Here is a 19,913-nt window from a genome sequence, read left to right as displayed (position 1 = left end):
GACCAACCTAGACAGCATATTAAAAACCTGAGACATTACTTTGCAAGCAAAGGTCTCTATAGTCAAAGCTATGGTTTTTCCAGTAGTCATGTATGGATGTGAAAGTTGGACTATAAAGAAAGCTGAGCACCAAAGAATTGATGCTTTTGATCTGCAGTGTTGGAGAAGACTCTTGAGAGTCCCTTGGACTGCAAGGAGAAACAACCAGAAATCAGTCCTGAGTATTCATGGAAGGTCTGATGCTGAAGCTGAAACTCCAATACTTTGGCCACCTGATGAGAAGAACTGACTCATTGGAAAAGACCCTGATGCTGGGAAAGATCGAAAGCAGGAGGAGAAGCAGACACAGAGGATGAGATGGTTGGATGGCATCACCAACTGGATGGACATGAGTTTGTGCAAGTTTCAAGAGTTGGTGACGGACAGGGAAGCCTAGCGTGCTGCAGCCCATGGGATCAACATGACGGAGTGACTGAACAGATTGACACTGACAATGCACACAGCAATCCAGAGGATATTATTGAGGTAACACACTGTGGTGCAGAAAAGGGCAATATCTAGGGTACTGAGTCAACCTCCAGGGACTTAGTTGCCCTTCCATGTCAAAGCACTTCAGCATGGGAAATATCAGAGATCATTGAGGATACACAGCACAAATTTGCTGCTAAATAAACCAAATGTTCCCCTGGTTCTCCTTGCCTAAAGTGGAATTACAATAGGAATTGTAGTGTTTCCCAGATACTATAACACTGTTACCAAAGAACTTCTGATTTGAGCTTAAACCTTGTTCCACATAATATTGGATTCTTTATTCCCTACTGGATATGTTGTCAAAGGTACATAGGGATTGAAAAAGGGATACAGGTCTGTCATATTGCATGTTTATCAAATTTCGTCACTACATATGTAAGTCATCACCTAACTTCTCATGATGGCAGAAGGGAATGAATAAATTACAATATAGCCATGGCTTCTATCACCAAACAACTATGTGAGCTTGTGCTAGTTACTTAATCACTCTGTTTTGTTATCATTAAAATGGGGAGGGATGAGGGAGGAGGGTTCAGGATGAGGAACACATGTATACCTGTGGCGGATTCATTTTGATATTTGGCAAAACTAATACAATTATGTAAAGTTTAAAAATAAAATAAAATTAAATTTAAAAAATGTGATTTTTTAAAAAGTAATATCTACCTATTAGGATCATGGTAAATACTAAATGAATTAATTGATGTCATATACTTAGAACAATGCTTGATACAACATGCTTAATAATTCTTAGCAATAAGTATCATTAATCTTATGACTGATCTGTGTGTATTTACAACTTAAAAGTATCAAGGCCAACATTAGCCCATAGAGTATCTTTGTGCAAATTTTAAAATGGAATATCTTGAAGGAATTTTACCTCCATCTTTCAAAAAATTCTCAGAATATGTTTATTTTGTTAGGATGAGACAATTTACTAGTGTCTACTGAAATATTTTGTAAGGAATAAATAAATCTGCCATGTCTGTGATGTCACTGGGCTCAAAACTGTTTGATGTATATGTATAGAAAACCCTCAGATAACACAAAGAGATTACTAGCAGGAAAAGGAAAAAAAGAAAGGAAAAAACCTTTCTCCCAAGATGAGAAAACTAGAGAAATGTACTAATTTAATGTAAAATGACTCTTGGGATTTAAGTGGGCTTGTGCCTGTGAGCATGCTATACCCATATTCCTGGATAACTTTAGATGCCAATTATGAAAATCCCTTTGGTGCATACTCACTGAGTTCACAAGTGGGAGGAGAAGGATGCCACTCGTCATCAGCACCACAATGGATTAAATTGTTGCCGTTGAGGATATAGCCTTTCTTGCAGCTGAACAGAACAGAGTCTTTGTAGTGATAGATGGGTCCAAATCCAGACAGAATGATTCCATTTTGAACTTGTGGTCCATGACAGACTATATCTAACGAAGCATAAAAAAGACATCTGAGTTATAAAAGAAATGGTGATAATGATGTGACTACTATTGATATATGGGTCTCCGGGAGACCTGATACAAGCCTACATCAAGTAAATATAAAGAAAACATTTTAAAGCTTTATGTATATCCTTTTAGTGGATTTCCCAAGTGGCTCAGTGGTAAAGAAATTGCCTGCCAATAAAGGAGATGGGCGTTCAACTCAGGGTCTGAAAAGTCCCCTGGAGAAGGAAATAACAACCCATTCCAGTATTTGTGCTTGGGAAATCCCACGGACAGAGAAGTCCGGTGGACTACAGACCACAAAGTCTCAACAAATCAGATATGACTTAGCAACTAAGCATGCACGATACCCTTTTAGTTCCTAGGAACCTGAGTGAAGTGAGGTCTGGTCATGTTACTCGAGGTGGATAAAGTCCCATATATTTTTCATTAAAAAATTGAAAAGCAATTTCTCAGTTACAGATAGTAGCTTTGTGGTTGCCAGAGGTGGGAATGCAAAGTGGACAAATGAATGAAGTGGATCAAAAGGTACAAACTTTCAGTTATAAATAAATTATGGGGATATAATGTACAGCACAGTGTCTATAGTTAATACACTGTAATATATATATATATTTGAAAGTTGCTTAGAGTATATGACTTTAAAGTTCTCATCATAGGAAAAATTATTTTGTAACTATGTATGGTGATATATGTTCACTAGGTTTATTACAATCATTTAACTATACTCACAAATATCAAATCAGTATAAGGTACGCCTAAAATAATATTATATGTCAATAATATCACAAAACACCCTTCAGTTCAGTTCAGTTCAGTCGCTCAGTCGTTTCTGGCTTTTTACGACCCCGTGGACCACAGCACGCCAGGCCTCCCTGTCCATCACCAACTCCCGGAGTTTACCCAAACTCATACCCATTGAGTCAGTGATGCCATCCAACCATCTCATCCTCTGTAGTCCCCTTCTCCTTCTGCCTTCAATCTTTCCCATATCAGGGTCTTTTCTGAATGAATCAGTTCTTCGCATCAGGTGGCCAAAGTATTGGAGTTTCAGCTTCAGCATCAGTCCTTCCAATTAATATTCAGGACTGATTTCCTTTAGGATGGACTGGGTGGATCTCCTTGCAGTCCAAGGGATTCTCAAGAGTCTTCTACAACACCACAGTTCAAAAGCATCAATTCTTTGGTGCTCAGGTTTCTTTATAGTCCAACTTTCACATCCATACCTGACTACTGGAAAAACCATAGCTTTGACTAGACAGACCTTTGTTGGAAAAGTAATGTCTTTCCTTTTTAATATGCTATGTAGGTTAGTCATAAATTTTTCTTCCAAGGAGCAGGTGTCTTTTAATTTCATGGCTGCAGTCACCATCTGCTGTGATTTTGGAGCTCAAAAAAATAAACTCTGCCACTGTTTCCACTGTTTCCCCATCTATTTGTCATGAAGTGATGGGACCAGATGCCATAATCTTTGTTTTCTGAATGTTGAATTTTAAGCCAACTTTTTCACTTTCCTCTTTCACTTTCATCAGGAGGCTCTTAAGTTCTTCGCTTTCTGCCATAAGGGTGATGTCATCTTCATATCTGAGGTTATTGATATTTCTCCCGTCAATCTTGATTCCAGCTTGTGCTTCATCCAGCCCAGCATTTCCCATGATGTACTCTGCATATAAATTAAATAAGCAGGGTGACAGTATACAGCCCTGAGGTACTCCTTTCTCGGTTTGAAACCAGTCTGTTGCTCCATGTCCAGTTCTAACTGTTGCTTCTTCTTGTTTTTTTTTTTAATTTTTTTAATTATTATTTTTTTTTTTTACTTTACAATATTGTATTGGTTTTGTTTTTTTTTTTTTTTTTTTTTTTTTTTTTTGCTTCTTGACCTGCATTTAGATTTCTCAAGAGGCAGGTCAGGTTGTCTGGTATTCCCAGCTCTTTAAGAATTTTCCACAGTTTGTTGTGGTCCATACAGTCAAAGGCTTTGGCATAGTCAATAAAACAGAAGTAGATGTTTTTCTGGAACTCTCTTGCTTTTTTTGATGATCCAATGAATGTTGGCAGTTTGATCTCTGGTTCCTCTGCCTTTTCTAAATCCAGCTTGAACATTTAGAAGTTCACAGTTCACGTACTGTTGAAGCCTGGCTTAGAGAATTTTGAGGATTACTTTGCTAGCATGTGAGATGAGTGTAGTTGTGTGCTAGTCTGAGAATTCTTGGGCATTACATTTCTTTGGGATTGGAATGAAAACTAACATTTTCCAGTCCTGTCACCACTGCTGCGTTTTCCAAATTTGCTGGCATATTGAGTGCAGCACTTTCACAGCATTGTCTTTTAGGGTTTGAAATAGCTCAACTGGAATTTTATCACCTCCACTAGCTTTGTTTGTAGTGATGCTTCCTAAGGCCCACTTGACTTCACATTCCAGGATGTCTGGCTCTAGGTGAGTAATCACACCACCAGGGTTATCTGGGTCATGAAGATCTCTTTTTCCTTCTGTGTATTCTTGCCACCTCTTCTTTATATCCTCTGCTTCTGTTAGATCCATACCATTTCTGTCCTTTATTGTGCCTATCTTTGCATGAAAATTTCCCTTGGGTATCTCTGATTTTCTTGAAGAGACCTCTAGTTTTTCCCATTCTATTGTGTTCTTCTATTTCTTTGCACTGATCACTGAGCAAGGCTTTCTTATCTCTCCTTGCTATTCTTTGGAACTCTGTATTCAAATGCGTATATCTTTTTCTTTTCTCCTTTGCCTTTCACTTCTCTTATTTTCTTCACTTTCCTTTCCTTTATCATTTGGGGCTTCCCTGGTGGCTCAGAGGTTAAAGCATCTGCCTGCAATGCAGGAGACCTGGGTTCAATTCCTGGGTCAGGAAGATCCCCTGGAGAAGGAAATGGCAACCCACTCCATTATTCTTGCCTGGAGAATCCCATGGACAGAGGAGCTTGGTGGGCTACAGTCCATGGGGTCGCAAAGAGTCAGACACGACTGAGTGATTTCACTTTCCTTTCCTTTTCTCTTATTGTCATAGCTGTTTGTAAGGCCTCCTCAGACAACCATTTTGCCTTGTTGCATTTCTTTTTCCTGAGGATGGTCTTGATCATTGCCTCCTGTACAAAATGATGAACCCCTGTCCATAGTTGTTCAGGCATTCTGTCTATCAGATCTAATCCCTTGAATCTATTTCTCACTTCCACTGTATAGTCTTTAGGGATTTGATTTAGGTCATACCTGAATGGTCTAGTGGTTTTCCCCACTTTCTTCATTTTAAATCTGAATTTGGCAATAAGGAGTTCATGATATAAGCTACAGTCATGCCTCCTGGGCTTGTTTCTGCTGACTGTATAGAGCTTCTCCATCTTTGGCTGCAAAGAATATAATCAGTCTGATTTTGGTATTGACCATCTGGTGATGTGCATGTGTGGAATCTTCTCTTGTGTTGTGGAAGAGGGTGTTTGCTATGACCAGTTCATTCTCTTGGCAAAACTCTGTTAGCCTTTGCCCTGCTTCATTCTGTACTCCAAGGCCAAATTTGCCCATTACTCCCAGTATTTCTTGACTTCCTACTTTTGCATTTCAATCCCCTCTAGTGAAAAGGACATCTTTTTGGGGTGTTAGTTCTAGAAGGTCTTGTAGGTCTTCATAGGACTGTCAGGTAGTTAGAATAGGAGACAGGAGTCCAGAATGGCAGTGGCTAAAAGACAAGGAAGGGAAAAGCCCACGAAAATAGAACAAAGGAAGGTCAAAAGAAGGTCCAAGGACCAGAGTGAGGCCTTCAGGTAAACAAACAGCACTCCTGGCTAGCCCAATTTGCATAGGGCAGGCCCAGGGGGAGGGAAAAACATATAAAAAGAGGAGCCAGTGGGCTCTCTCTCTCTGTCTCTCTGTCTCCAGCACGCTGGTGCACTCCTCCACTCTTTTCTCTTCGCGTCTTTGGGTTGGCATGCCCTCACGCTTTGAGGGTGGATCCTGATATCTTCTAAGTAAAATAGAGCTGTAACCCTGATTTGTCTTAGAGCTATAACACAGTCTGTTTGAGACCTGAGAGCTGTAACATGGTCTGTCCAAGACCTGAGAGCTGTGGCACGCCAAGGGCTTTAATGTCCATCACTCCAAATCTTTGTTGTGACGAGACAGAACCAAGGAGCATACACTTGCCTGACAGAACCATTCAGCTTCAGCTTCTTCAGCATTACTGGTTGTGGCATAGGCTTGGATTACTGTGATACTTAATGGTTTGCCTTGGAAACGAACAGAGATCATTCTGTCATTTTTGAGATTGCACCCAAGTACTGCATTTTGGAATCTTTTGTTGACTGTGTTGGCTGCTCCATTTCTTTTAAGGGATTCTTGCCCACAGTAGTAGATATAATGGTCATCTGAGTTAAATTCCCCCATTCCAGCCCATTTGGGTTCGCTGATCCCTAAAATATCAATGTTCACTATTGCCCTCTGCTGCTGCTAAGTCACGTCAGTCGTGTCCAACTCTGTGCGACCCTATAGACAGCAGCCCACCAGGCTCCCCCATCCCTGGGATTCTCCAGGCAAGAACACTAGAGTGGGTTGCCATTTCCTTCTCCAGTGCATGAAAGTGAAAGTGAAGTCGCTCAGTCATGTCCGACCCTAGGCGACCCCATGGACTCCAGGCTCTTCCGTCCATAGGATTTTCCAGGCAAGAGTACTGGAGTGGGGTGCCATTGCCTTCTCTGCTCTTGCCCTCTACTGTGTGACAACTTTCAATGTGCCTTGATTCACCGACCTAACATTTCAGGTTCCTATGCAATATTGCTCTTTATAGCATCAGACTTTACTTTTATCACCAGTCACATCCATAAATGATTGTTGTTTTTGCTTTGACTCCATCTCTTCACTCTTTCTGGAGTTATTTCTCTACTGATCTCCAGCAGAATAATGGGCACCTACCGACCTGGGGAGTTCATCTTTCAGTGTCCTATCTTTTTGCCTTTCGTACTGTTCATGAGCTTCTCAAGGTAGGAATACTGAAGTGGTTTGCATTTCTCCAGTGGACCATGTTTTGTCAGAACTCTCCATCATGAACCGTCCATTGGGTGGCCCTACAAGGCATGGCTCATAGTTTTACTGAGTTAGACAAGGCTGTGGTCCATGTGATAAGATTGCTTAGTTTTCTGTGATTGTGGTTTTCAGTTTGTCTGCCCTCTGATGGAGAAGGATAAGAGGCTTATGGAAGCTTCCTGATGGGAGAGACTGACTGAGGGAGAAACTGGGTCTTATTCTGATGGGCAGGGCCATGCTCAGTATCTTTAACCCAATTTTCTGTTGAAGGGTGGGGCTGTGTTCCCTCCCTGTCATTTGACCTGAGGCCAAATATGGTGGCAGTAATGAAGATAAGAGGTGGGTCAGTTCAGTTCAGTTCAGTCACTCAGTAGTGTCCGACCTTGCGACCCTATGAATCGCAGCACACCAGGCCTCTCTGTTCATCACCAATTCCCGGAGTTCACTCAGACTCACGTCCATCGAGTCAGTGATGCCATCAAGCCATCTCATCCTCTGTCGTCCCCTTCTCCTCCTGCCCCCAATCCCTCCCAGCATCAGTCTTCTCCAAAGAGTCAACTCTTCAAATGAGGTGGCCAAAGTACTGGAGTTTCAGCTTTAGCATCATTCCCTCCAAAGAAATCCCAGGGCTGATCTCCTTCAGAATGGACTGGTTGGATCTCCTTGCAGTCCAAGGAATCTCAAGAGTCTTCTCCAACACCATAGTTCAAAAGCATCAATTCTTCAGTACTCAGCTTTCGTCACAGTCCAACTCTCACATTCATGCATGACCACTGGAAAAACCATAGCCTTGACTAGAAGGACCTTTGTTGGCAAAGTAATGTCTCTGCTTTTCAATATGCTATCTAGGTTGGTCATAACTTTCCTTCCAAGAAGTAAGCGTCTTTTAATTTCATGGCTGCAGTCACCATCTGCAGTGATTTTGGAGCCCAGAAAAATGAAGTCTGACACTGTTTCCACCGTTGTCCCATCTATTTCCCATGAAGTGATGGGACCGGATGCCGTGATCTTCATTTTCTGAATGTTGAGCTTTAAGCCAACTTTTTCACTCTCCACTTTCACTTTCATCAAGAGGCTTTTGAGTTCCTCTTCATTTTCTGCCATAAGGGTGGTGTCATCTGCATATCTGATGACATGACATGACATGACATGACATGACATTTCTCCCAGCAATCTTGATTCCAGCTTGTGCTTCTTCCAGCCCAGCATTTCTCATGATGTACTCTGCATATAAGTTAAATATGGGTGACAATATACACCTTGACGTACTCCTTTTCCTATTTGGAACCAGTCTGTTGTTCCATGTCCAGTTCTAACTGTTGCTTCCTGGCCTGCATATAGGTTTCTAAAGAGGCAGATCAGGTGCTCTGGTATTCCCGTCTCTTTCAGAATTTTCCACAGTTTATTGTGATCCACACAATCAAAGGCTTTTGCATAGTCAATAAAGCAGAAATAGATGTTTTTCTGGAACTCTCTTGCTTTTTCCATGATCCAGTGGATGTTGGCAATTTGATCTCTGGTTCCTCTGCCTTTTCTAAAACCAGCTTGAGCATCTGGAAGTTCATGGTTCACGTATTGCTGAAGCCTGGCTTCGAGAATTTTGAGCATTACTTTACTAGCATGTGAGATGAGTGCAATTGTGTGGTAGTTTGAGCATTCTTTGGCATTGCCTTTCTTTGGAATTGGAAAGAAAACTGACCTTTTCCAGTCCTGTGGCCACTGCTGAGTTTTCCAAATTTGCTGGCATAATGAGTGCAGCACTTTCACAGCATCATCTTTCAGGATTTGAAATAGCTCCACTGGAATTCCATCACCTCCACTAGCTTTGTTCATAGTGATGCTTTCTAAGGCCCATTTAACTTCACATTCCAGGATGTCTGGCTCTAGGTGAGTGATCACACCATCGTGATATCTTGATTGTGAAGATCTTTTTTGTACAGTTCTTCTGTGTATTCTTGCCACCTCTTCTTAATATCTTCGGCTTCTGTTAGGTCCAAACCATTTCTGTCCTTAATCGAGCCCATCTTTGCATGAACTGTTCCCTTGGTATCTCTAATTTTCTTGAAGAGATCTCTAGTCTTTCCCATTCTGTTGTTTTCCTCTATTTCTTTGCATTGATCGCTGAGGAAGGCTTTCTTATCTCTCCTTGCTATTCTGTGGAACTCTGCATTCAGATGTTTATATCTTTACTTTTCTTTCTTTTCACTTCTCTTCTTTTCACAGCTATTTCTAAGGCCTTCCCAGACAGCCATTTTGCTTTTTTGCATTTCTTTTCCATGGGAATGGTCTTGATCCCTGTCTCCTGTACAATGTCAAGAACCTCTGTCCATAGTTCATCAGGCACTCTATCTATCAGATCTAGTCCCTTAAATCTATTTCTCACTTCCACTGTATAATCATAAGGGATTTGATTTAGGTCATACCTGAATGGTCTAGTGGTTTTCCTACTTTCTTCAATTTAAGTCTGAATTTGGCAATAAGGAGTTCATGGTCTGAGCCACAGTCAGCTCTTGGTCTTGTTTCTGTTGTGGTGGGTCAGTGGCCAATAATAATGACATGAGGGTTGTGATGTAGAGGCATCAGGGATCACAAGCAAAGAACAAACCTCCCCCTCCCCTGCTACCCCACAGCTGGTCAGTCATCTAGATCTGTCAGTCCTGCCACTTTAATTCCTTCAGCATTTCTCAACTTCTCTTCAGGCCTATTGCCATTGCCTCAGCTGAAACCAGCCTCACTACTTGGCTGGATAGCTGCAGCAGAAGTCTATGGGTTAAGTTCTGTTCCACTTCAAATTGTTGCCCACCTATAGCCATACTTCTCTTTCTACGATGCAGCACATTTACTCCCCTGGCTAAAGACTTTCACTGTCTCCCCTTCATCTTCATACTGAACTCCTGAGAGTCATACACAGGTTCCTTCATAACCTAATTCTGCTAACTTTCCAGTCTCAGGTCCTGTCCATTTCAGCACTTGCAGGCTAGAAAAGACATATGAGAGTCCCTTGGACAGCAAAGAGATCAAACCAGTCAATCCTAAAGGAAATCAACCCTGAATACTCATGGAAGGACTGATGCTGAAGCTGAAGCTCCAATACTTTGACCACCTGATGAGAAAAGCCAACTCATTGGAAAAGACCCTGGTGCTGGGAAAGATTGTGGGCAAAAGGAGAAGTGGGTGACAAAGGATGAGATGGTTGGATGGCCTCACTGACTTGATGGACATGAATTTGAGTAAACTCAGGGAGATAGTGAAGGACAGGGAAGCCTGGCCTGCTACATTCTGTGGGGTCCCAAAGAGTCAGACACAGCTTAGTGACTAAAAAACAAAAATGCTCTCTTGGCCTGGCATTGTACTGAATGAAGATGTAAATGACACTGTGATGTTAATTGCTGTAAAGATAAGTTTTAGACCAGGAAGCCAAGTCATCACTGAAATTTACATAACCTCCCTTCTGATTTTTCCAGAGAAGATTGTGAACATGGTTTCTCTGCTTGCCTTTTACTACTGATCTACTAATGTCAGTATGATTTTTCCTTTTTTTTTTTTTTTTTTTGTCCTGTAGGCCCGTTGACATCATTAGTGTGATGTCCATTGATGTTTTCAGTTGCTTCAGAAGAAGCAGAATACTATATTTTTTATTTATTTTTCACTAGGCAGCGATAGGGTATTCTTTCTGTGTGTGTGCACACGGGTGTGTGTGTGTGTGTGTGTGAGCTAAGTGGTTTCAGTTGTGTGCCTTTGTGCCCCTATGGACACATCCCATGAAGTCCATCAGGCTCCTCTGTCCATGGGATTCTCCAGACAAGAACACTGAAGTGGGTTGTCATGCCCTCCTCCAGGGGATCTTCCCCACCCTGTGGTTGAACCCACATCTCTTATATCTCCTGCATTGGCAGATGGATTCTTTACCACTAGCACCTTCTGGGAAGCCCCAAAAAGGGACCAGACTAACCAAAAAACTTTAATGAAAAGTAAGATATACCATTTCCAGGTCAAAGATTTTTGATTCCTTGTTCATTTTGCCTGCAAAACTGACCACTGAGGTTTTACACTGGAGTTGTTACAGATCTAAACAATCTGGATTACCATATAAATGACAGCTGCCCTAGAGGGTTACCAATTATAAAGGTGATACCCATATTTGATACCCAAGTTGATTTTTCATTTGATGCTGAATTCGAAGGGGCAGAGGCCCTTCGAAAAATCATGAAGGACATGATTTTTTAGCTCTCCCAGTCTTCAGAATGACCTTTAAAATAGCTCCTCTACTAATTTGCAAAGATCCAATAAATTAACTCTGGAAGTATTTCAAAGCATACATTTTAAGAAAGCAATTGTAACCAGTAAAGTACAAAATCCGAGCACATGCTCAACATTTTCAGTGGAAAAGAAGATACCACAAATTAGAGTACACAAAACAAAGTTTACTTACATTCACACCCTTTGGATGGTGTCCACGTGAAATTTTTCTGACAAGTAAAAGTCAGAGGTTCATCTGGAATAGGTCTGTAGCCAAACTTGCATTGATATTTCAACTCAGTCCCAACTTCAAATACCTCTTGATTTTTTAGCTTGTTGTCTTTTCCATCCCAGACAGCATGAGGAATGTCTGGTAACCCAATACAACTATCTGATCATGAAAAAAATGCAAGGATGAAAGAAACCTGTTTTGGGGGTTGGCAGACTGACCCAATAAGCCTGGCACACACCCGCCCCTATCCCCAGAAAAGGTAGCTCATATTAACTGAGGGAGAAACAGATGGCAAAGGTTAGATGGGAATTCTAGGAACAGACTTGACAGCATCAACCTCTGATAGACTATTGCCAAGCACTCAAAGCACACAGCAATCCAGAGGATGTTATTGAGGCAACACACCATGGTGCAGAAAGGGGCAATATCTAGATTACTGGGTCAACCTCCAGGAGCTTAGTTCTCCTTCCATGTCAAAGTACTTCAGCATGGGAGCATCAGAGATCACTGAGGATACACAGCACAAGTTTGCTGCTAAATAAACGAAGTGTTTGCCTGATTCTCCTTGCCTAAAAGGGAATTAGAATAAGAGTTTTTGTGTTCCCCAGATACTATACAGATACTATAACACTGTCACCAGGAACTTCTGATTTGAGCTTAAACCTTGTTTCACATAATATTGGATTCTGCTTTTATTCCCTAATGGATATGATGCCAAAGGTATATATGGATTGAAGAAAGGGTACAGATCTTTTAAATCACATATTTATTAAATTTTGTCACTACATATGTAAATCATCACCTATTTCTCCTAATGGCAGAAAGAAATGAATATATCACAATGTAGCAGTGGCTTCCATTGCCAAATAACTATATAAGCTTGTGCTAGTTACTTAATCACTCTGTTCTGTCATCATTAAAATGTGATTTTTAAAAAAGTAATATCCACCTCTTAGGATCATGGTAAATACTAAATGAATTAATTGATGTCATGTACTTAAAACAATGCTTGATATAAAGTACTTAATAATTCTTAGCAATAAGTATCATTAACCTTATGACTGAGCTGTATGTATTTAAAACTTCAAGGTATCAAGGCCAACATTAGCCCATACAGCATCTCTGTGCAAATTTTAAAATGGAACATCTTGAAGGAATTTTACCTCCATCTTTCAAAAAATTCTCAGAATATGTTTATTTTGTTAGGATGAGACAATTTACTAGTGTCTACTGAAATATTTTGTAAGGAATAAATAAATCTGCCATGTCTGTGATGTCACTGGGCTCAAAACTGTTTGATGTATATGTATAGAAAACCCTCAGATAACACAAAGAGATTACTAGCAGGAAAAGGAAAAAAAGAAAGGAAAAAACCTTTCTCCCGACATGAGAAAACTAGAGAAAAGTACTAATTTAATGTAAAATGACTCTTGGGATTTAAGTGGGCTTGTGCCTGTGAGCATGCTACACCCATATTCCTGGATAACTTTAGATGCCAATTATGAAAATCCCTTTGGTGTATACTCACTGAGTTCACAAGTGGGAGGAGAAGGATGCCACTCATTATTAGCATCACAATGGATTAAATTGTTTCCATTGAGGATATAACCTTTCTTGCAGCTGAACAGAATAGAGTCTTTGTAGTGATAGATGGGTCCAAATCCAGACAGAATGATTCCATTTCGAACTCGTGGTCTGTGACAGACTATATCTAACGAAGCATAAAAAGGACATATGAGTTATAAAAGAGAAATGGCAATAATGATGTGATTACTATTGATATATAGTTCTCAGGGAGACTTGATACAAGCCTACATCAAGTACATACAAAGAAAATATTTTAAAGCTTTATGTATGTGTTTTTAATTCTTAGGAATCTCAGCAAAATGAGGTCCTGTCATATTAGTCCATGTGGATAAAGTCCTAATATTTCTCATCAAAGAAGAAAGTATTTGAAAAACCCATTTCATCATTACAAAGAATAGATTGGTGGTTGCCAGAGGGGGAAATGTGCAATGGGAATGAGTGATGTGGGTTAAAAGGTACAAACTTCCAGATATATAAATGAGTCATGGGGATGTGATGTACAGCCTGGTGCCTATAGTTAATAACACTGCAATACATATTTGAGAGTTGCAAAGAGAGTAGAGTCTTAATAGTCTCATCACAAGAGAAATTATTTTGTAACTATGTGTGGTGAAAGATGTCAACTAGACTTATTATGATCAATTCCACTGTATATACACAAATATCATACCACTATGATTACATATGAAATTAATATTATGTGTCAATATCTCAAAAAACCCCTAATCAATATCTAAAACCCAAACTCCAAAGACCCCAAAATCTTCCTCTTCTAATGGCTTACACTCCTGGATGATTTTGGTGGTGGGTCAGTGGCCAGTTGGGAAAGGCTACCCACTCCAGTATTCTGGCCTGGAGAATTCCATGGACTATACAGTCCATGGGGTTGCAAAGAGTCAGACACAGCTGAGCAGCTTTCACTTTCATGTTCAGTGGCCAATAGTATTGATGTGATGGTTGTGATGTAGAGCAGCCAGGGCATCCCAGATCACAAGCACAGAACAAATCCCCCCTCCCCCGCCACCCCACAGCCATCAGTCATCAAGACCTGTCAGTCCTGCCACTTTTAATTCCTTCAGCATTTCTCAACTTCTCTCCAGGCCAACTGCCATTGCCTCGGCTGAAACCAGCCTCACTACTTGGCTGGATAGCTGCAGCAGATGTCTATGGGTTAAGTTCTGTCCCACTTCAAACTGTTGCTCACTCTATAGCCAGACTTCTCCTTCTAAAATGCAGCACGTTTACTCCCCTGGTTAAAGCCTGTCAATGTCTGCCCTTCACAGACATTCTGTCTGTTCTGAACTTCTGAAGACACACAAGGTCCTTCATAACCTAGCCCTGCAAACTTTCCAGCCTCAGGTCCTGTCAATTCCAGCTCTTGCAGTGAGACTGTAGGCATTTTGAACTCTTTACAATTATCTCTTTAGCCCCAGCATTGTACTAAATCAAAACAGTAAATGACACTGTGTTGTTAAAGTCCATTAAATGCCACAATTAGAGGTGTTTTATACCAGTAAGATGAGTCACTCCTGATCCTGGCATGGCTTTTAGAAATGAAAGGTAAAATATCTTCTATGCTTATCTTTTACTTTTGATCTGCTAACGTTGGTATGACTTTGTGTGCCCTGTATACATACGTGGTTAACATTACAAGTGTGGTGTCCACCCATATTTCTAGTTGTTCCAGGGAAACAGAAAACTGTATTTCCTATTTCATTTATACTAGGCAGAAACAAGGGACTAGTTTGGCCAAAATTTTTAATGAAAAGCAAGATATTTTACTTCCAAGTCAAAGAACATATGAGCCCAGGACTGTCTACTTGTTCACATCCCCTGATGAACTGATTGTGGAAGTTTTGTGGTTTTCCTTAACTTATTTGTTGGCGTATAATTGCTTTACAATGTTGTGCTATTTTCTGCAGCCAAAAAATAGAAGAACAAAATTGGGTCATTTGTAGTGCTGTGGATGAACCTAAAGTCTGTCATACAGAGTGAAATAAGTTAGAAAGAGAAAAACAAAAATATTGTATATTAATGCATATGTACCCATTTTCCAGTACTCTTGCCTGGAAAATCCCATGGATGGAAGAGCCTGGTGGGCTACAGTCCATGGGGTTGCTAAGAGTCAGACACGACTGAGCAACTTCACTTTCACTTTTCTCTTTCATGCATTGGAGAATGAAATGGCAACCCACTCCAATGTTCTTGCCTGGAGAATCCCAGGGACGGGGGAGCCTGGTGGGCTGCCGTGTATGGGGTCGCACAAAGTCGGACACGACTGAAGCAACTTAGCAGCAGCAGCAGAATCAAGAAAGATGGTACAGGTGAGCCTGTTTGCAGAACAGGAATTTAGATGCAGATGTACAGAACAGACGAGATTTTGGATGTTTTGTGAGGGAGTTGTCAGAAAATATAAACAATCTGGATTACCATGTAAATGACTGCCCTCTAGAGGATTTCCCAAGTGAGCTGTGCACTAACAAGGAGCCTAAAAAAAAATTAAAATGTGTATATATGTATACATTTACATTGGAGAAGGAAATGGCAACCCACTCCAGTACTCTTGCCTGGAGTACTCCCATGGACGGAGGAGCCTAGTAGGCTACATACAGTCCATGGGGCCACAAAGAGACGGACGTGACTGAGTAACTTCACTTTCACTTTCATACATTTACATGTTGGTGATGGACATGGAGGCCTGGCATGCTGCAGTCCATGGGGTTGCAAAGAGTCAGACACGACTGAGTGATTGAACTGACTGACTGATATATGTGTATATATATATATATATGTATACACACACACAAACAAAAACCAAACAAAAAACAAAGTTTTTACTGTTAAAAAAATCTGGGGATTTGGTATTGATTATTATTGCAGTATAGCCTATGCTTTCTGACTAATAATAGCATATGAGTAGCTGAACAAGTGAATTAATTTAACTTTGCCTTGATTAGTTTGTCTTTGAATCATTCCATTTCTTTTAATACATTCAGTATTGTCACTTACTTTTACAAGTAGGAGGGCTTGGATACCAGACACCTATTGTTTTATTTTCCACTCTGCAAGAAATGGAGGCTTTGCCTAACATTGAGAAGTCAGGGTCACAGCTGTAGGTGACAGAAGAGCCATATGTGTAGAAATCTTCATCTCCACCATTGTGCTTCCCATTGCTGATGGTTGGAGGAGGCTTGCACTTGACAACTGAGATGAATGAAGAGGAAGAAATAATGAGGGAAGGCATACTTACAAATCTAACACTCATGATGCAAATTCTAATGGAGTGTACAATAAGCAACAAAGAGGCACAGGTGTTTTATTACCTAACATGGTTTAGGTTTATAGTCAAGTCATAAGGAGTCTTTACTTACTTATACATTGAGGGAGAGGATCACTCCAGTCAACTCCTTTATCTTGGATCTCACAATGACTAGTAGGTGAGCCAATCAAGAAATATCTGAATAAGACAGGCCAGAGATTTTAGTGGAATTTGTCTTATTCTAAGTGTAAATTTCCAGTTAATAAGGTCTGGATGAAAAGAAATTTTATTCAACATTTAAAAATGAAAAAATAATGATCTCTTGATTACTAATTACCATTTAGGCCAATGTGGAGTTAAATTTCATCATATCAAGGAGAAAGCCTTATTTTTCCATTTTTCTTTTACTTACTTATTTTTTAAACCATGTTACTAAGCTTTTTCTACAGGGCATATATTCATCATAAAAAAAAAAGTAAATGTCAAGGTTTGCATTCAGAATCTTAGAACTCCACTTAAACTCTTTATCTAACAAGCTACAAATAAAGCAATACAAAAGAGTAAAAATATACTTGAGTTTCCTATATTGTTTCATTTGAATAGAAGATCCAGATAAATTGCTGATTAACAAAACAATTTTGACCTCTAATTTGAATCATTCTTCTGGCACTAGAGTTTGGCTTACTCTCATAAATCACTAACTTCCTGATTATCATCTTGTTATTCTTGCCCTTGAAACAAGTCTCAGTAATTCTTCCAGAACTTGTTACTTTAAAAAAAAAATTATATATCATCTTGTTATTCTTGCCCTTGAAACAAGTCTCAGTAATTCTTCCAGAACTTGTTACTTAAAAAAAAAAAAAAATTATATATCAATATATCCTGAATATCAATAACAAGTTCCTGAATAAAATAAACAAAATTTAAAAACACTTCAAAAGAGAAACATACCATAATCAAATAGGTTTATACAAAAAATGAAAGAAATCTTCAAAATTAGGAAACATATCAATATACAATATATTGTTATGAACTGAATATATGTGTCCTCCCAAAATTCATATATTGACACCCTCAACCCCAGTATGGCTGTATCTGGAGTAAGGAAGTAATTAAGGCTAAATTAAGTGATAAAGGAGGGGCCCTGATTCACTAGCATTAGAGTTCTTATAAGAAGAGACATCACAGAGCTCACTCTCTCTCAACCTCATGCATGTGCAGAGGGAAGGCCATGTGACTGAATGCTATCAGACCTAAATCTAGGACTTCCAGGCTTCAGAACTGTAAAAATAAATTTCTATTGCTGTGACAGCCTGATCAGATTAATACATACATGAATAAATCTAAGAAGAAAATGACATTTGAAAAAAATCAAGCATTCTTAGCAAAAATGTCCAATATAATGGGAAACAGTGGAGACAGAGCCCTACCAAACTTAGGCGGGAAATATTAGAGTTGTTTCTGCTAAAGTCAAGAAGAAGAAAGCAAAGGCCAGTATAAGTATTTTATTTGAGATAAAATTGCTAGCATAATAATGAGAAAAAGGATGCTGAGTCTAAGAGCAAACAGTAGTACCTAACCCTCATCCACTGACTGCCAACTTCTGTGTTCAGTTCCAGTCTAACCATGAAAAACATCAGACTAATTCCAACAGAGGGGCATCCTCAAAGTACCAGTAGTCCTGAAAACTGACAAGGTCACCCAAAACAACGAAACACTCGGAACTTATCACAGCCAAGAGTACAAGGGAATGTGACAACTAAAAGTAACATGTTATCCTGGATAGAATCCTGAAACTGAAAAGCAGTACTAATAGGAGGGCAAAGACTAATAGACTTTTGCCAAGAAAATGCACTGGTCATAGCAAACACCTTCTTCCAACAACACAAGAGAAGACTCTACACATGGACATCACCAGATGGTCAACACTGAAATCAGACTGATTATGTTCTTTGCAGCCAAAGATGGAGAAGCTCCATAAAGACGACAAAAACAAGACCAGGAGCTGACTGTGGCTCAGATCATGAACTCCTTACTACCAAATTCAGACTTAAATTAAAGAAAGTAGGGAAAACCACTAGACCATTCCGGTATGACCTAAATCAAATCCCTTATGATTATACAGTGGAAATGAGAAATAGATTTAAGGGCCTAGATCTGATAGATAGACTGCCTGATGAACTATGGACTGAGGTTCGTGACATTGTACAGGAGACAGGGATCAAGACCATCCCCATGGAAGAGAAATGCAAAAAAGCAAAATGGCTGTCTGGGGAGGCCTTAAAAATAGCTGTGAAAAGAAGAGAAGCGAAAAGCAAAGGAGAAAAGGAAAGATATAAGCATCTGAATGCAGAGTTCCAAAGAATAGCAAGGAGAGATAAGAAAGCCTTCCTCAGCGATCAATGCAAAGAAGTAGAAGAAAACAACAGAATGGGCAAGACTAGAGGTCTCTTCAAGAAAATTAGAGATACCAAGGGAACATTTCATGCAAAGATGGACTCGATAAAGGACAGAAATTGTATGGACCTAACAGAAGCAGAAGATATTAAGAAGTGGTGGCAAGAATACACAGAAGAACTGTACAAAAAAAATCTTCATGACCCAAATAATCACGATGGTGTGATCACTGACCTAGAGCCAGACATCCTGGAATGTGAAGTCAAGTGGGCCTTAGAAAGCATCACTACAAACAAAGCTAGTGGAGGTGATGGAATTCCAGTTGAGCGATTTCAAATCCTGAAAGATGATGCTGTGAAAGTGCTGCACTCATTATGCCAGCAAATTTGGAAAACTCAGCAGTGGCCACAGGACTGGAAAAGGTCAGTTTTCATTCCAATCCCAAAGAAAGGCAATGCCAAAGAATGCTCAAACTACCACACAATTGCACTCATCTCACATGCTGGTAAGATAATGCTCAAAATTCTCCAAGCCAGGCTTCAGCAATACGTGAACCGTGAACTTCCTGATGTTCAAGTTGGTTTTAGAAAAGACTGAGGAACCAGAGATCAAATTGCCAACATCCGTGGATCATGGAAAAAGCAAGAGAGTTCCAGAAAAACATCTATTTATGCTTTATTGACTATGCCAAAGCCTTTGACTGTGTGGATCACAATAAACTGTGGAAAATTCTGAAAGAAATGGGAATACCAGACCACCTGACCTGCCTCTTGAGAAATCTGTATGTAGATCAGGAAGCAACAGTTAGAACTGGACATGGAACAACAGACTGGTTCCAAATAGGAAAAGGAGTACGTCAAGGCTGTATATTGTTACCCTGCTTATTTAACTTATATGCAGAGTACATCATGGGAAACGCTGGACTGGAAGAAACACAAGCTGGAATCCAGATTTCTGGGAGAAATATCAATCACCTCAGATATGCAGATGACACCACCCTTATGGCAGAAAGTGAAGAGGAACTCAAAAGCCTCTTGATGAAAGTGAAAGTGGAGAGTGAAAAAGTTGGCTTAAAGCTCAACATTCAGAAAATGAAGATCATGGCATCCGGTCCCATCACTTCATGGGGAATAGATGGAGAAACAGTGAAAACAGTGTCAGACTTTATTTTGGGGGGCTCCAAAATCACT

General features: G+C 40.0%; 1 protein-coding gene across 1 annotated transcript in view; it reads right to left on the bottom strand.

Annotated features, from left to right (window-relative positions):
- LOC139176308 (C4b-binding protein alpha chain-like) overlaps positions 1–19,913 on the bottom strand; it is a 62,750-nt gene that overhangs the window by 19,604 nt on the left and 23,233 nt on the right. Inside the window, exons 5-9 of the mRNA XM_070767882.1 lie at positions 16,439–16,524; positions 16,077–16,271; positions 13,009–13,191; positions 11,442–11,639; positions 1,777–1,959 (exon numbers count right to left, since the gene is read on the bottom strand). Coding sequence (XP_070623983.1) covers positions 1,777–1,959; positions 11,442–11,639; positions 13,009–13,191; positions 16,077–16,271; positions 16,439–16,524 — 845 coding nt within the window. The remainder of the gene's footprint in view (positions 1–1,776; positions 1,960–11,441; positions 11,640–13,008; positions 13,192–16,076; positions 16,272–16,438; positions 16,525–19,913) is intronic.

Source organism: Bos indicus, chromosome 16, assembly GCF_029378745.1.
Source record: "Bos indicus isolate NIAB-ARS_2022 breed Sahiwal x Tharparkar chromosome 16, NIAB-ARS_B.indTharparkar_mat_pri_1.0, whole genome shotgun sequence".
Classification (NCBI taxonomy): Eukaryota; Metazoa; Chordata; class Mammalia; order Artiodactyla; family Bovidae; genus Bos; species Bos indicus.
Note: the sequence above shows the minus strand (reverse complement) of the source record. Positions and strands in the feature narration are given on the sequence as shown.